Below are 17,217 nucleotides of genomic sequence, written 5' to 3' on the forward strand. Positions count from 1 at the left end.
CATCACTCAAAACCCGACGGTGACGATCATTGAATATGTAAATGCTCAAAATCACAGGAGAAGATCAGCTGGGGATGATCCTCTCAAAATTATTATTCCCGTGGATTTCGACTCGGTCTGTAGTAGAGAGAAAAGGCAACTGATTTTAAAGAATCAGCCGGTGATTCGTGGCCGACACCAAACTTCACCAATAGCGCTTTATCCACCAATGTCAACATCACAATGGAAACGCTATGGAAGAAGCACCAGTAACAGGAAGATTCTCAGAAATGAGCTGTTAACAGTGCACCGACAAATGGCAACAAAATCTGAAAAAACTGAAATATACATACAACCATCGCTTTGTTTGTCCCCAGAAAATTTTTATTGTGAGTTCATATTTAAGAGGGGGAAACCCCCTACTGCAGTGGTTCTCAAAGTTTGCGTCGCGGCAAGCTGGCGATATTGATCTGTGCCTGTTCAGATTTTTAAAGCGTTTCTTTGTTAGACTATTCAGGGCAGACACGGACGCATCGCTGTAAGTAACTCATCTGTGAATGTGCTGCGGGCCGCTTGAGTGCGATTTGCAAGAATACCACAGGTCACTAAAGTGATCTTAAACTGCACCGCGCGGGCCACTTGATTGCTCTGTACGTGTGCTACGGGCATTTAAGTCATCTTTAAATGTGCCACGGGCTGCTTGAGTGATTCGGAACTGAGCCGCAGATCGCTAAAGTAATTTGAGTAAAAAGTTGAGACGTCCAAAATTATGAGAATACCCCGTAAAATACGGGTCATAGGGTCACTCTTTACACACAAGTTTGTCCCGGGGACTGAAAAATTACCGCACCCCACACAGCATTTCCACACGCGGGCAGGCGAAATCTCCAAACACACCGAGGTGTGTAATTCCCTTCCACAGGAACGAAAAATAGAAAAACCTGCGAAAACAGGAACATTTTTAGGAACATCCCGCAGGAAAAATCCTCCTTATTGTACGAGTATCTAAATATATTATTCGAAAGGAAAATCACAGAATATTTCCTTTCTTTCGTTTTGGCGAAGAATATTGTTGGTTTGTGGAAGGGGATCTGTCAGGACGAGCGTCCCGTATAAATAATAAGAATGAAATAAAAATAAATTCCATAATGATAGGGTCGTAAAAAAGGAAACGCAAAGAGATATGGTCCTATTCAAACGTCTCGAGCAGAGATTTCCCCACATCTTCGGTCCTCATCATACAATTTACTCGCGTAGATGCATTTACCGCAGCAGTACGTACGTACGTATATGCATGTATGTATGTATATATATATAGAGGTAGAGATGGAATAGAGAGATAAATATAAGAATCATAAGAAAGACACGTGCAACTGGCGCTCGTGCTTTTCAAAGACTCGCGCCATTGCTTTCAAAAGAAAGAAGAATCTTAGAATCACACGAACGGGAAAAATTTTTTTCCTTTATACTAAGAAATTTCATCACAAAAGAGACTTTTTTTTCTTCTTCTTCTATTATTACGTCCTCCGGGTACGGATCACAACGGTCGTACGCGTGATATGAGATTGATTAATGTATTTATAGCTGTGCGTGTGTGTGATCTATATGGTACGGTTAAAGTGAGGAGATTGTGTGCGGTGTACGCGCGCAACACCCGTGGCCCGAAAATTCACCGCCGATATGCACACACACAATTCGTTATTAAAATTCACTGACCAACAAGTCACCGACTTCAGTTAGACATGAGTGAATATATGAGTGAATGAACGAGTGAACAAATGAATAAGCGAGTGAACAAATGAATAAGCGAGTGAACAAATGAATAAGCGAGTGAACAAATGAATAAGCGAGTGAACAAATGAATAAGCGAGTGAATGAACGAGTGAACAAATGAATAAGCGAGTGAACAAATGAATAAGCGAGTGAATGAACGAGTGAACAAATGAATAAGCGAGTGAACAAATGAATAAGCGAGTGAACAAATGAATAAGCGAGTGAATGAACGAGTGAACAAATGAATAAGCGAGTGAACAAATGAATAAGCGAGTGAATGAACGAGTGAACAAATGAATAAGCGAGTGAATGAACGAGTGAACAAATGAATAAGCGAGTGAATGAACGAGTGAACAAATGAATATAAGCGAGTGAACAAATGAATAATCGAGTGAACAAATGAATAATCGAGTGAATGAACGAGTGAACAAATGAATAATCGAGTGAACAAATGAATAAGCGAGTGAACAAATGAATAAGCGAGTGAACAAATAAATAAGCGAATGAACAAATGAATAAGCGAGTGAATGAACGAGTGAACAAATGAATAAGCGAGTGAACAAATGAATAATCTAGTGAACAAATGAATAAGCGAGTGAACAAATAAATAAGCGAGTGAACAAATAAATAAGCGAGTGAACAAATGAATAAGCGAGTGAATGAACGAGTGAACAAATGAATATAAGCGAGTGAACAAATGAATAATCTAGTGAACAAATGAATAAGCGAGTGAACAAATAAATAAGCGAGTGAACAAATAAATAAGCGAGTGAACAAATGAATAAGCGAGTGAATGAACGAGTGAACAAATGAATATAAGCGAGTGAACAAATAAATAAGCGAGTGAACAAATGAATAAGCGAGTGAATGAACGAGTGAACAAATGAATAAGCGAGTGAATGAACGAGTGAACAAATGAATAAGCGAGTGAATGAACGAGTGAACAAATGAATATAAGCGAGTGAACAAATGAATAATCGAGTGAACAAATGAATAATCGAGTGAACAAATGAATAATGGAGTGAACAAATGAATAAGCGAGTGAACAAATAAATAAGCGAGTGAACAAATGAATAAGCGAGTGAATGAACGAGTGAACAAATGAATATAAGCGAGTGAACAAATAAATAAGCGAGTGAACAAATGAATAAGCGAGTGAATGAACGAAAGTGAGAAAGTGTGAGTCAGTGAATGAATATCAGTGAAACCGGCCTGTCACTAATGCAAGGCTCAACTCTCGTTCGCTCACCAGGTCACTCAGTCATTGAATCATTTTTGTCGCACCACGGTCATTTTCTGCACACGAGGGCTAATTAGACCGGGACCTACAATTTATTGCCGATTCCGAACGGCGGCTTGTTTTTTTATACTCATCGAGAGGTTGGTGCGCTAACCCCTCGATAGTGGACTCCCTGCGGTAGCAATTTTTTGCTGCGATCAGAAGTCGCCGTTTCTTGCTGTACCCCTGTATCAGGAAAGTTTTCTGACAAGGACGAACCGAGTATCGAACTTGCGACACCTCTGAACATCCTTTGGTACTTTAGGCGAGCATCTTATCGACCGGGCTACCGCACCCCAGGTCACTCACTATGTATAGCTCACTCTATCACTCACTATATGCCGCTCATATCACTCACTCAGAGTGTCACTCGATCAGTAGGCCGGTTACTCCCTTGATCCCCAGATCGCTCAATTTTCTCCTAGGTCACTCGCCAACTCACTGTATATCATTCACTCATTCTATCATCAACTCACTAGGCTGCTTCCACCTACTACACGCTCAATCACCTGGTCACTCACTCACTAGTTTGCTGTTTGCTCACGCTCCAACACTAGCCACTTCATCACTCTATATTGCATTTTACTGCCATTAATGAGATGGATTGGAAACGAAGGCGCTGTCTATCGGTGGTCGCCTCAAGTTCGTTAGGAAAAATGTCTTATCTTCATTCTCCCTTGGAAGAGGAACGGAATGAAGAACCCTTGGAACCCGGGAACGTGACAGCAACATTCACGGTTGTAGAGGAGCGTCTTACCACTACGCCAATCCACTCGGGGGCCCCCCTCTTATTCACTAATTAGTCACTCATTCACCAACTACTGTAATAATTACTGACTCGGTCATTCCTCGTTCACTGACTCGCATCGAACTGCCATCGGTGAATTTCCCGAAGGTGAATTTTCCTAGCGGTGAATTAGTGTCGCTGAACTTTCCGGCAGTGAATTGTTGGCGGTGAATATTCAATACACACCCCCCCATGGCCCGCCGGCCAAATCTGGCCCTCTGAGTCAACTGATGTGGCCCGCGATTGGCAGCCTGATTTGAGTAATCTACTTCTTTTCTTGCATGTAACTGCCATCTATCGTCGACTTTTGGCAAAAAATTTCTCATTTAAAAACTGATCTCATTTTCAGAAGAAAATATTTTGCTATTAACGATTGTCTTTTTTTTTTTAAATTAATTTTCAAAGTTTTAACGAACTTTTGGTGCACCCTGTACTTATTTCAGTTCACTTCATGAACATTTTCCTTTTGTATTTTCATCACTTTTTTGTTTTGTATTCTTTGTCCCTTGAAAACGTGAAAACCATAATTGGTGATACCAGGGTTCCAATGGGTCGCAATAACCCATCAAACCCCCTTCATTGTTTCTCTGTATTTTCATGGAAGCTTATTAAATTCATTATCAACAGGGTTGTCCCATAAATTCCTAAACAGTTTAAAAATTTATCAAAATTGAAGAAATTGGTATATTTGAAGTTATTCTCACGAAGGGAGATTTATTTTTTTTCCAGTATAAAAAAAATTCAAACTTTTGTCGATAGAGGACGCTGCAAGAAAGCAAATCGCTGGAAATATGCAAATCAGAGTCCTATAAAAATGCAGATTAACAGCTCATCTCTGAATTTTCCTTTAAGTGTCGCTTACACAAGGTTTTCCATTGTGACATTGATAAATGAAGAGCAATTCGTGAAGTTGTTTTAACTCAGCCGCGAATCACCGGCTTTACGAACGTTTCGGACGCGGAAGAGATTGAAGGAAAGTTAGGATTCAATCAATCCTTTCATGAAGCGCCATCCATCAACAAAAATTAGAACTACATTTCTTTCTGAGCTGAAAGAATCCCCCTTCCGAGAGAAATAACTTTTATAAGCAAAACCGCATTCGACTATACCAATCCCTTCAATTTTTATGAATTTTTAAAGTACTTACGAACTTATGAGACACCCTGTACTTTTGTGTCATGCTTAAAGAAAAAAACTATGCCTGACTATTTTTTCAAAAGACTTTAATTAATTAAGCCCAAATTTCCTCAACTTAATTCACACTCGAACTCCCCCCCCCCCCCAGCAAAAGTTTTAAAAAATTATGCAAAATTTCCGTGACAGGTAATAAAAGAAATTCGATAAAAAGGGTTAATTGAAAAAAGGATAAAAATTTAGTTACGGAAAATGTATAATTACCGAATAATTACTAGTCGAGAGACAATACACTCCGATCTATTGATTATTAAAAGATTGGGTGCCAGAGGTTGTTCCCCCTTTCACCCCCACCCCCCCCCCTCCCAGGTGAATCGATACCTGGCACGAGGACGGATACCTTAGAGGAGGGGAGGGGAGGGGGGGAATGTGGATTGGCTTCCAGAAACCTGTGCCCTCCTTCGACAATGGGAAATCCGTCAGCCAGGTGAGGGGAAAAATCTGTGGTAGTAGTGGGACTGATACCTTCCACAAAGGTGAGTTAGTGGAAACCCTTCTCTCCTGCTGTCTCTGGAATCAATAAACGGTGTGTAATCGCCGTTAGGAGGGAAAAGAAGCACCGGCTGCTTCTTGTCCTTCTTCTCTCTCTCTCTCTCTTCTTGGCATGGCATGCCATTCCCTCGTTTTTCTTCTTGGCGACCGCAAGAAACGGAATGCGGCGGTGGCGGTTGGTTGCAAAAGCCCACAGTACAGACACCACTAGTGGTGCTGCTGCTGCTGCTGGTGGTGGTGGTACGTACCAACCTGCGGCACTACCGGCAGCAGAGAGAGAGAGAGAAGATAACTCCCCTGTCTCGAGAACTCATACGTATGGAATCCTTCTAAAAAGGAGCGAGAGGAAAAGCTTCTTTTCCTTGTGAACGAATCTCTCCTCGAAAGAAACTGTCTCTACTCGTAATCCTTCAGCCATAAAAGAAGAAAAGCTTTTTCTTTGGGTCTATATTTCTTATTCTTCTCGTTCTCCATTACGCGGACGATCTTGTAAAAGTTCCTCTTCATATCAGTGTTGTTTGAGTATAGGGTGAAGAAAGTCAGAACTTTTCAATTCTAACGATAAAAGGTTCGAAACTTTTAAGGTACGTCTAAATGCGCTTACACGTTTTGACCGTGGGACGATGCAATGAACGCGTGCACCGTACCACCCCCGGGGAGCATACGGAAAAGATCTTGAAGATCTAACTTGCGAGGGCAATTCAACCCAGTCCAAGAGGCTGTGATGAACGCTACTCGAGTTCAGGGTCAAAAAAAAAAAGAAAAAAGAACGGGACATCAGGACATAGGGTTCAAATAAAGAAACGCAACCAGCCTTTCCCGTTTGGGTCAAAAGAAAAATAACCCCCTCCCCGTAGACTCGTCGTCTCACTAAAAGACACTTTATTAAAATTTTTTGGCCGAGACACAAACTACACTGTCCCAGCAACTTATAAGTACAAACCCTACATTCCTGGCTACATTATAGAAATTTAGCGCATCGTGATTGGCTGAAATGGGTGATGAACCATTACATCACTCATAGTTACAGCCTCTTGCACTTTCTCAGTGAAGTTTTTGCTGGCGACTTTTAACAATGGATATGCTTAATTGTACTCGAATCCGACATCCGTAGTTGAAGCAATGATTAGAGCACTGGGCACACATGCCGAAGGTTGTTTGTGTGTTTGATTCCCTGTCGATCTCATGCGAAATTTTCCCCCCCTTCCATCTTTGCGATCATTTATTGATTCACTAAAAAATGCTTTCATTATTTTTTTTATTTAATCAAATGTGGTTCAGGTGCATCGAGATGACAGTAATAACGGCTCGCGAATCAAGCGCCGAGCGAAGCTGGGACCTGCAATCAATTATTGATTCACTAAAAAATGCTTCAATTTTTCGATAACGAAATTCAAATTTCAGAAGGTGGGCTTGCGGAGCTTTCGACAAAAGCTCCGCCCCTCGTGACGTTTTGTTATCTTTCTTGCTCGTAGTAACCAGTCACCGGTGTGCTAATGCTTCTTGTGTTACTAAGAAAGTAGGGATGGCAATTACGCGTCCCGGCAGTCTATACTTTACCGGAGACACGTTTACACAATTTTGTCTCTCCTGGGACATCAGGTATGTCTGGAAACATGTAATAAGTCTATTTACAACTATTTACATAATTTACAGGGATGCGACAATTTTCTTTTACAACTAAACGTGATATTTTAAGCGTCAATTCACTCGCGAATTACAACTTTAGGGTTTACACCCCCAAAGACACACTAAATCCAACACCTCACTGAGCTAATACTCGTAATATATGTGAGCTCTTAATTCCTGAATCTCCATCTCTATCTCTGTAATGTTCTACAAACTCCTGCCGTGTACATGTGGTTCGTAAGGACATTTAACTTTTTAATTTTGTTTATAAATTACCAGTTCACACGCGACAGGGATTTGTCACACTCTGGAATCTTATGGCAGGTCTGTCCACACTTTTTACAGCATTCTCCATTCCGATTCCGATAGGCTCGCGCAAAGTGCCCGAATATATAACATCTGAAACACTGGAGTGGTTTCACGTATTCCCTCATAGTGTTTCTAAACATCACCCCGCGTAAATAGCTCCTCTTTTTGTCACCACGTCAGAGGGCACTGAGTACATCTGCACAATCCCATTTTTCTTGTGACTCCTTGTGAATTCGAAGATGACCCGGATTCGCACCCCCTTCCTGAAGGCTCGCACTATTCACTGTAAATAGAAACACCGAACTTTTGCTTTTCTTCTTCTCTCCTCCGTCCCACAAGCACCGATCACAGCACCACAGCCTTCGCTATACAAAGTCCAAGAGGTGCAGTTCTGGCCACTTTCTGATGAACCAACCATCCGCTGGTCCTCGAAAGTTGGACGTTTGTCTAATGCCTGTTGCTGGGCTGGTAATGAAATATTTTGTGAAATACATGAATATTGATGAGAAATTTTAACCCACTGAAGGACAACGCAGAGCAAGCGGATTTAGACGCACCTTTAGGTTTGAAATCTCTGTAAAATGTAAGGTGGGGCATTTCCATCTGGGCCATATCTGTTGTTTGCTTTTCTAGCATGGCGCAGGTCTTCGACCACCGGCTTATATCCTTCGTTGAGGCAGAGCGGCGGGCATGATCTGGTTAGGGGCCATTTAAGTATCACATAAGCAGATTTTCAGCCATTTTTGACCCCCCCCGTCAGCAAAAGTCAGCAAAACACTGAACCCCCCCCCCCTTCCCCCTGTCAGCAAAATTTCGTCAGCAGCTTAGAATATTTCATATCTTCAGAGAAAGGGGTGGTTGATGACGTAAGCAACCTTCAGACCCCCCTTCCCCCTTGTCATCAAAAGGCAGCAAATCCAAACCCCCCCCCCCTCGATGCTGACGTAATACTTGAATGACCCCTTAGGAAGAGGAGTTCCATATCTGATGTGAAAGATTGTTACTGGCCTTACTAAAGTCTGCTAACAACTTATCTTACCGTCCATTAACCAATGAGATGAAAGTGCCAGTAACTTTATCCATATAAAACGCATCTTTACGTGTAATCCTTTAGCCATTAATGAAGAAGAAATACTTTGTCTGGGGGTTTATATTTCTTCTTCTTCTCCAATACAAAAGAGCTTCTAGTTTCTCTTCATATCAGTGTTGCATGAGGATATGGTGAAAAAAATCTGAACTTTTGAATCCAAACCGTACTTTTGAATCCAAATCTGAACTTTTGAATCCAAATCTGAACTTTTGAATCCAAATCTGAACTTTTGAATCCAAACCGTACTTTTGAATCCAAATCTGACTTTTGAATCCAAATCTGAACTTTTGATTCCAAACCGTACTTTTGAATCCAAACCGTACTTTTGAATCCAAACCGTACTTTTGAATCCAAACCGTACTTTTGACTCCAAATATGAACTTTTGAATCCAAATATGAACTTTTGAATCCAAACCGTACTTTCGAATCCAAACCGTACTTTTGAATCCAAATCTGAACTTTTGAATCCAAGAGGTTCAAAACTTTTAAGGTTCGCCTACATGTGCTCACTCACTTTGACCGTCGGTTAATAAAGAAATACGCCGTAGTTTCGCATTTCTTCTTTTTTTTTCCTTCCCTTTCTCCCACACTCTCCCCCCCCCCCACGGAGAGGAAGCGTGGTCCCGGGTCCCAGGACTGGAGCCCTGTCAGTTCCACCCTTGTGGGGGCCGTGGGTACATCCATACATTCAAAATAACATACACCGTACACTATCCGTCAGCATCGATGGGGGGAGGGGGTTTCGGATTTGCTGACTTTTGATGGCAAGGGGGGGGGGGGTTTGAAAGTTGCTTACGTCATCAACCACCCCTTTTTGAAGATATGAAATATTCTAAGCTGCTGACGAAATTATGCTGCCAGGGGGGGGGGGGAGAAGGGGGTCAAAAGTGGCTGAAAATCTGCTTACGTACTACTTGAATGGCGACTTTAACGACAAAAGTGAATCATATTCTTTGCATTATATGGAATTAGAAAAGAGACCAACAATTAATAAATCAGCTGATTACCTGTAAGTCCTGATGAGTGACTGCTAATCATTCGTGGTAAGGTAAGTCAAATTCACCCACGCACATGTTGCAAATATCCATTATTTTCAGCGAGTGGTATGAAGGAGCTTTCTTTCGATAAGAACAGACCACGTTGCTACCATACCGAAAGGAAAAGCATAACTGTGTTTATCTTGGAGGGGGGGAATGGGGTTCTCGCTATACATCCTCCCACACGCACGTGTGTGGCCTATATTTATATTACAAGCATTCCAGTCGAGGAAGATTATAAGGGGGGGGGGACATTTGGGAACATTTATTTTAAAAATACAAGCTAAATCCAAGGCGTGGTCACCCCAACGTACAAACTATACAGACAAAAACACGAATGAATTCTATAGAGTCGCGCAACATGTACTTCTTTGGACTAGCACGCCAAAGTGCTACCAGTGACTCTGTCGTGTCGAATGTTTCGTCACCAATACGCCAATGTCTTCGTGTGAGGAGCTCCATAGAAATATACGTGTTGATCCTCTGGATACGGGGTCCCTTATCATTTGCCAGACTTGAGTATCCCCATGTGGAGAGGCCCTTAAACAGTAGAACCTCTCGATAACGGACACTCTTGGAACCGAAAATTTCGTCCACTATCGAGAGTGTCTGTTAATAGGTGGTAAAATGCAATGAGGTCCATTGGCGTTATTCCAAAAAAGTGTCAGTATTTGAGAGTCCACTGTGCTCATATTTTCACAATTTTCGGCCATCCCATCATTTGATAGAAATGTCCCGTATCCTCACTAAAATTAAGAAATTCACTGAAATTTTTGATACAGATGATTTTCATAACTTTACATTTATAAAATTAAACTTATTACTGCTATTTAACTCACATATTTTTCATTCACACCGTTTTTCTCGTGAAAATGCAGTTTCTGTAGATTTGCTCCATGATTCGAATGAAGTTTGGAGAAATATTTCTTGCATACACAGGAGATCTTCCTGTTGGCAGTAAGCAAATATTAAATGAAAAAAAAAACAACTTTATTTTAGAAAAACTCTGCAATTATTTAGGCTGTTTTTGCAGCGATTTCGGATTATTCTGGGCCGTTTTTGCTCGTTGAAATATGGTCACCGCGATTCTAACTCAATATTGATTTGATCACCGTGTCTGAAAATTTCATAAGAATTTGTTTTGTTTTAAATAAATTAAAATATGGATAAATCTGGTAAATTGCCCAATTACAATTAAGAAATAATTTTAATTTTGAGTTATCAAAGTTATTACGAATCAAAATTTAAAAAAAAAAATAAATAAAACTATTCAAAAACTTTCCCAATTTCTTTGAAGATTTCTATAATTTTCTTTTCGATTTTAATAGAAAGAAAAAGAAATTTTCTTAAGAAAAGTTTCTTTTCCGTTGAAAATGAAAAACCATTAGTTTCTTTTCTTATTTCTTGGTGACAATCTCGCGGCCATCATTTCCGCTCTATTCTTTCTTTATTCTTGATTCTTCTTTGATATTTCCAATCACGAGTTTGAGAAGGGCAAAAGAGAAGAAATCTGTTTGAAAATACCCGGCTGCAGAAAGTACTTCCCCCCCCCCATCACCAACCCATCTTTCCCCCACAACCTCCTGACGTCACCATCGATTGCAATGAAATAGACTTGTACATAATGTCGATATATCGACGATTCTCATGATACTTTTCTTTCGAATGTATATATGTATTTCCAAGTCAGTGATTCGTGATGATTTGTACCGGAGAAGGTGAGTTTCACCAACAAAAAAAAAAGTAAGAAATAAAGTATAGCTATACATATATATGTGTATACTTTCCCCAGGTAGGTAACAGTCTTCTTCCAACAGTCAAGGAAGGAAGAAAAGGGAAGGGCGGGGCGGCGAAGGAATGGGCGAATCCCCTCGAGAGAAGGAAAGTAGCCCCTCCCTCTCCAATCTACGTTTGTCCCTCACGCGCGAAATCTTAGTACACCTAACTACGCTAGCGTCCTCTTCAGAAGTAGAGGGAAGTTATTCTCTAGGGGGTTTTCTCTCCTTACCTTCATCATGATAGACGATTGTTTGCTCAACTACACATACAATTCTCTTTTCACAAAAGAAAACGCAATGGCTTTTCTACAACTTTTTCTTCTTAAAAAAAAAATATATACTTATCACGGAATATATTGTAGGTGTTTGATGTTTGTTCTCCTTTGTCTGGATACATCGTCACCAAAAAAGAAGTTTTTAATACGTACTTCTTTTCGAAAAATAAACTTTGTACTAATCTTTACTCGTGTATGCAGATGTGTTACTTGGGTTTTTACAAAAAAAGTGTGGGAGGGAAACATGTAATTTTTTGTATGTGTGAGCATTTTCGATTTGAGTTTTGTAAATTTGTTCAGTACTTATGCGATTACTTAGGAATCGCAAATTATTTTTTGAAACTCGAAACTATGGCAAGTTTTAATATAATTTACTTAATATATTTTCATGTGTAAAATTTGAAATTTGGAAGCTAATTTGAATGGCAACTAAGCCAAAAAAAACTTCGAGCTAAAAGCGGAATAGTGGGCGAAAATCGCTTGTGAACGAAAGAAGTACCACGCGACTGACACGCATTGTGTGCAGCAACAGAAGAGCTACAACGCAAAAAAATTGCAGAGCAATACAATTCAACAACTTTCTGATAATCCCGGTACGTATAGTGACACCCGGGTGCAATGATATTACCTCCAGAGCCCGTTCCTCGCTAGTTCGTCCAAACATGAATTTTTCGAACTTCACTTGGTGTCCTTTGAAGCAGTGTTTTGCATGAATGTTACGACCGAAGTCTAGGGTCTTCGTGAACTGGCAACTTTGCGGAAAGGCCAATGTGTGAAGTGGCGGGTCACTTGGCCAGTCTTTCGACGTAAATTAAATACTTTCAAAGTATAAACTGGAATAAGCTATGACATTCTCGCTTACTTTGCAATTTATCAAGTATAAGTAGGATTTGCAACATAAATACTTACAGTCAACCGGTTTACGAATTCGTTTCTGAAGTCCGTTTGTAAACCGAATTGTCCGCAAACCGAAATAATTTTCCCCCATAAGAATCAATACAAAATAAATTATCCCCTTCTTGGGAATCCGAAGATTTATATTGTGAACTTTTATAGCAACTCCTGTGCATAAAACAACGGTTATCATCAACCCAACACTGAAAAAATTACCGTGAAAGTAAAAATTAGTCATTTGAAAGAGATGAAATGTAAACGTATGAAAACGATGACAGGGTGAAGTTTGGTTCCGTGAATATGAATCATCTATAATCTCAGTGTCAGAGCCCTCAAAATCTCCGTTTGCAAGACTATCTGGCTACAAAATATACTCCAAGCCGAATTGATACTTCTCTAAGACACTAGCCTTCTTGAATAAGAACTGTAAGAAATGTAGGATGTTAAAAATAATGTGTTCAGAATTGCTCTATGTCAGATGTTATTGCAAAACATCCTTGAAAAAGTTCTTTTGTCCGGAGCTTCGTAAAGTTTGAAACTACTTGCTGATCCATGGGCTGGATAAGAGAAGTCGTATTTGACAGACAGACAGATAGAATTTAATTTTTCTCGTCGCTGCCCAGCCCGAGGGGACTGCCTGGCGACTTACAGACTGCCCTTGCTGTCTATGAAAGATAAGAGGAGTCGTATTTGGTGTGACAGAAAGTTTACTTCTGACGAAATATAGTTCAGCAACCAAATTTTGTCGAGGAAAAAGAAAAAATATCATAATTCTAAAATATGTTTCCTTCGGGATTTAGGACGTTTTGCGTGTTCATGAACCAAGATTAGTTCGTAAACCGAATCATTTTTTGTTGCTCGTAAACCAAATTGTTCGCAAACCGAGCGTTGACTGATATCGTGGCGCGAGAGAGTTTTTTTAATAAGTTCAGAATTTCATTCACAGATGGCGTTGTATCTCTCAGATGTATTCACCCAAGCAACAAAAGGTGCTCATATTGAAATGTGGTCATTTTATGCACTAAACGGAAATCGAAATTAACAAAAATTACGCACTGCTTGTGTCGCATTTTATGTTGTCACATTGGCGCCCAACGTGAGGCGCCAATGTGACGGTCGGTGTGGTGTATACGAAGCGGCGAACATGGAACATTCCTTTATTCTACATACATTAATACAGAACAACTATACGTTAACATGCGAAACTGGCAACCCTTCGTCAAGAAGGTTAAAATCGAACTCCTCGAGAATGTCTTCGTCTCTCGATACGACTTAACCCTCACGTGTCTCGTGAATACAAGTTTTACTGTTCATCCTTGTCAACAGCTTGCCTGTTGCAATATGAATTTTCATTAGTTATGAAATTATTTTTTCAATGAATTTGAATCATCATTAATTCAGAAATTATTTCTCATAAATTCTGAAATTATTTCTCATAAATTCTGAAATTATTTCTCATACATTCTGAAATTATTTCTCATAAATTCTAAAATTATTCTCTCTCGTAAATTCTGAAATTATTTCTCATAAATTCTGAAATTATTTCTCATAAATTCTAAAATTATTTTCTCTCGTAAATTCTGAAATTATTTCTCATAAATTCTGAAATTATTCTCTCTCGTAAATTCTGAAATTATTCTCTCTCGTAAATTCTGAAATTATTCTCTCTCGTAAATTCTGAAATTATTCTCTCTCGTAAATTCTGAAATTATTCTCTCTCGTAAATTCTGAAATTATTCTCTCTCGTAAATTCTGAAATTATTTCTCATAAATTCTGAAATTATTTCTCATAAATTCTGAAATTATTTCTCATAAATTCTGAAATTATTTCTCATAAATTCTGAAATTATTTCTCATAAATTCTAAAATTATTCTCTCTCGTAAATTCTGAAATTATTTCTCATAAATTCTAAAATTATTCTCTCTCGTAAATTCTGAAATTATTTCTCATAAATTCTAAAATTATTCTCTCTCGTAAATTCTGAAATTATTTCTCATAAATTCTAAAATTATTCTCTCTCGTAAATTCTAAAATTATTCTCTCTCGTAAATTCTAAAATTATTCTCTCTCGTAAATTCTAAAATTATTCTCTCTCGTAAATTCTAAAATTATTCTCTCTCGTAAATTCTAAAATTATTCTCTCTCGTAAATTCTGAAATTATTTCTCATAAATTCTGAAATTATTTCTCATAAATTCTGAAATTATTTCTCATAAATTCTGAAATTATTTCTCATAAATTCTGAAATTATTTCTCATAAATTCTAAAATTATTCTCTCTCGTAAATTCTGAAATTATTTCTCATAAATTCTGAAATTATTTCTCATAAATTCTAAAATTATTCTCTCTCGTAAATTCTGAAATTATTTCTCATAAATTCTAAAATTATTCTCTCTCGTAAATTCTGAAATTATTCTCTCTCGTAAATTCTGAAATTATTTCTCATAAATTCTAAAATTATTCTCTCTCGTAAATTCTGAAATTATTTCTCATAAATTCTGAAATTATTTCTCATAAATTCTGAAATTATTTCTCATAAATTCTGAAATTATTTCTCATAAATTCTAAAATTATTCTCTCTCGTAAATTCTGAAATTATTTCTCATAAATTCTAAAATTATTCTCTCTCGTAAATTCTGAAATTATTCTCTCTCGTAAATTCTGAAATTATTTCTCATAAATTCTGAAATTATTTCTCATAAATTCTGAAATTATTTCTCATAAATTCTGAAATTATTTCTCATAAATTCTGAAATTATTTCTCATAAATTCTGAAATTATTCTCTCTCGTAAATTCTGAAATTATTCTCTCTCGTAAATTCTGAAATTATTCTCTCTCGTAAATTCTGAAATTATTTCTCGTAAATTCTGAAATTATTTCTCATAAATTCTGAAATTATTTCTCTTAAATTCTGAAATTATTTCTCATAAATTCTAAAATTATTCTCTCTCGTAAATTCTAAAATTATTCTCTCTCGTAAATTCTGAAATGATTTCTCATAAATTCTGAAATGATTTCTCATAAATTCTGAAATTATTTCTCATAAATTCTGAAATTATTTCTCATAAATTCTAAAATTATTCTCTCTCGTAAATTCTGAAATTATTTCTCATAAATTCTGAAATTATTTCTCATAAATTCTGAAATTATTTCTCATAAATTCTGAAATTATTTCTCATAAATTCTAAAATTATTCTCTCTCGTAAATTCTGAAATTATTTCTCATAAATTCTGAAATTATTTCTCATAAATTCTGAAATTATTTCTCATAAATTCTGAAATTATTTCTCATAAATTCTGAAATTATTTCTCATAAATTCTGAAATTATTTCTCATAAATTCTGAAATTATTTCTCATAAATTCTGAAATTATTTCTCATAAATTCTAAAATTATTCTCTCTCGTAAATTCTGAAATTATTTCTCATAAATTCTAAAATTATTCTCTCTCGTAAATTCTGAAATTATTCTCTCTCGTAAATTCTGAAATTATTCTCTCTCGTAAATTCTGAAATTATTTCTCATAAATTCTGAAATTATTTCTCATAAATTCTGAAATTATTTCTCATAAATTCTGAAATTATTTCTCATAAATTCTGAAATTATTCTCTCTCGTAAATTCTGAAATTATTCTCTCTCGTAAATTCTGAAATTATTCTCTCTCGTAAATTCTGAAATTATTTCTCGTAAATTCTGAAATTATTTCTCATAATTTCTGAAATTATTTCTCATAAATTCTGAAATTATTTCTCATAAATTCTAAAATTATTCTCTCTCGTAAATTCCGAAATTATTTCTCATAAATTCTGAAATTATTTCTCATAAATTCTGAAATTATTTCTCATAAATTCTGAAATTATTTCTCATAAATTCTGAAATTATTTCTCATAATTTCTGAAATTATTTCTCATAAATTCTGAAATTATTTCTCATAAATTCTAAAATTATTCTCTCTCGTAAATTCCGAAATTATTTCTCATAAATTCTGAAATTATTTCTCATAAATTCTGAAATTATTTCTCATAAATTCTGAAATTATTTCTCATAAATTCTGAAATTATTTCTCATAAATTCTGAAATTATTTCTCATAAATTCTGAAATTATTTCTCATAAATTCTGGAATTATTTCTCAGAAATTCTAAAATTATTCTCTCTCGTAAATTCTGAAATTATTTCTCGTAAATTCTGAAATTATTTCTCATAAATTCTGAAATTATTTCTCATAAATTCTGAAATTATTTCTCATAAATTCTGAAATTATTTCTCATAAATTCTGAAATTATTTCTCATAAATTCTGAAATTATTCTCTCTCGTAAATTCTGAAATTATTCTCTCTCGTAAATTCTGAAATTATTCTCTCTCGTAAATTCTGAAATTATTTCTCGTAAATTCTGAAATTATTTCTCATAATTTCTGAAATTATTTCTCATAAATTCTGAAATTATTTCTCATAAATTCTAAAATTATTCTCTCTCGTAAATTCCGAAATTATTTCTCATAAATTCTGAAATTATTTCTCATAAATTCTGAAATTATTTCTCATAAATTCTGAAATTATTTCTCATAAATTCTGAAATTATTTCTCATAAATTCTGAAATTATTTCTCATAAATTCTGAAATTATTTCTCATAAATTCTAAAATTATTCTCTCTCGTAAATTCCGAAATTATTTCTCATAAATTCTGAAATTATTTCTCA

General features: G+C 36.6%; 1 protein-coding gene across 1 annotated transcript in view; it reads right to left on the minus strand.

Annotated features, from left to right (window-relative positions):
- Window positions 1-7,722: 7,722 nt before the first annotated feature.
- Window positions 7,723-17,217, minus strand: part of LOC149089488 (uncharacterized) — a 78,818-nt gene continuing 69,323 nt past the window's right edge. The window contains exon 2 of the mRNA XM_089239503.1: window positions 7,723-7,907. Within this exon, the coding sequence (XP_089095629.1) occupies window positions 7,723-7,907 (185 nt within the window). The remainder of the gene's footprint in view (window positions 7,908-17,217) is intronic.

The sequence above is a fragment of the Pholcus phalangioides genome, unplaced genomic scaffold (genome assembly GCF_987345545.1).
Source record: "Pholcus phalangioides strain wild (caught in Gottingen) unplaced genomic scaffold, Ppha-v1.0 ptg000002l_1, whole genome shotgun sequence".
Lineage (NCBI taxonomy): Eukaryota > Metazoa > Arthropoda > Arachnida > Araneae > Pholcidae > Pholcus > Pholcus phalangioides.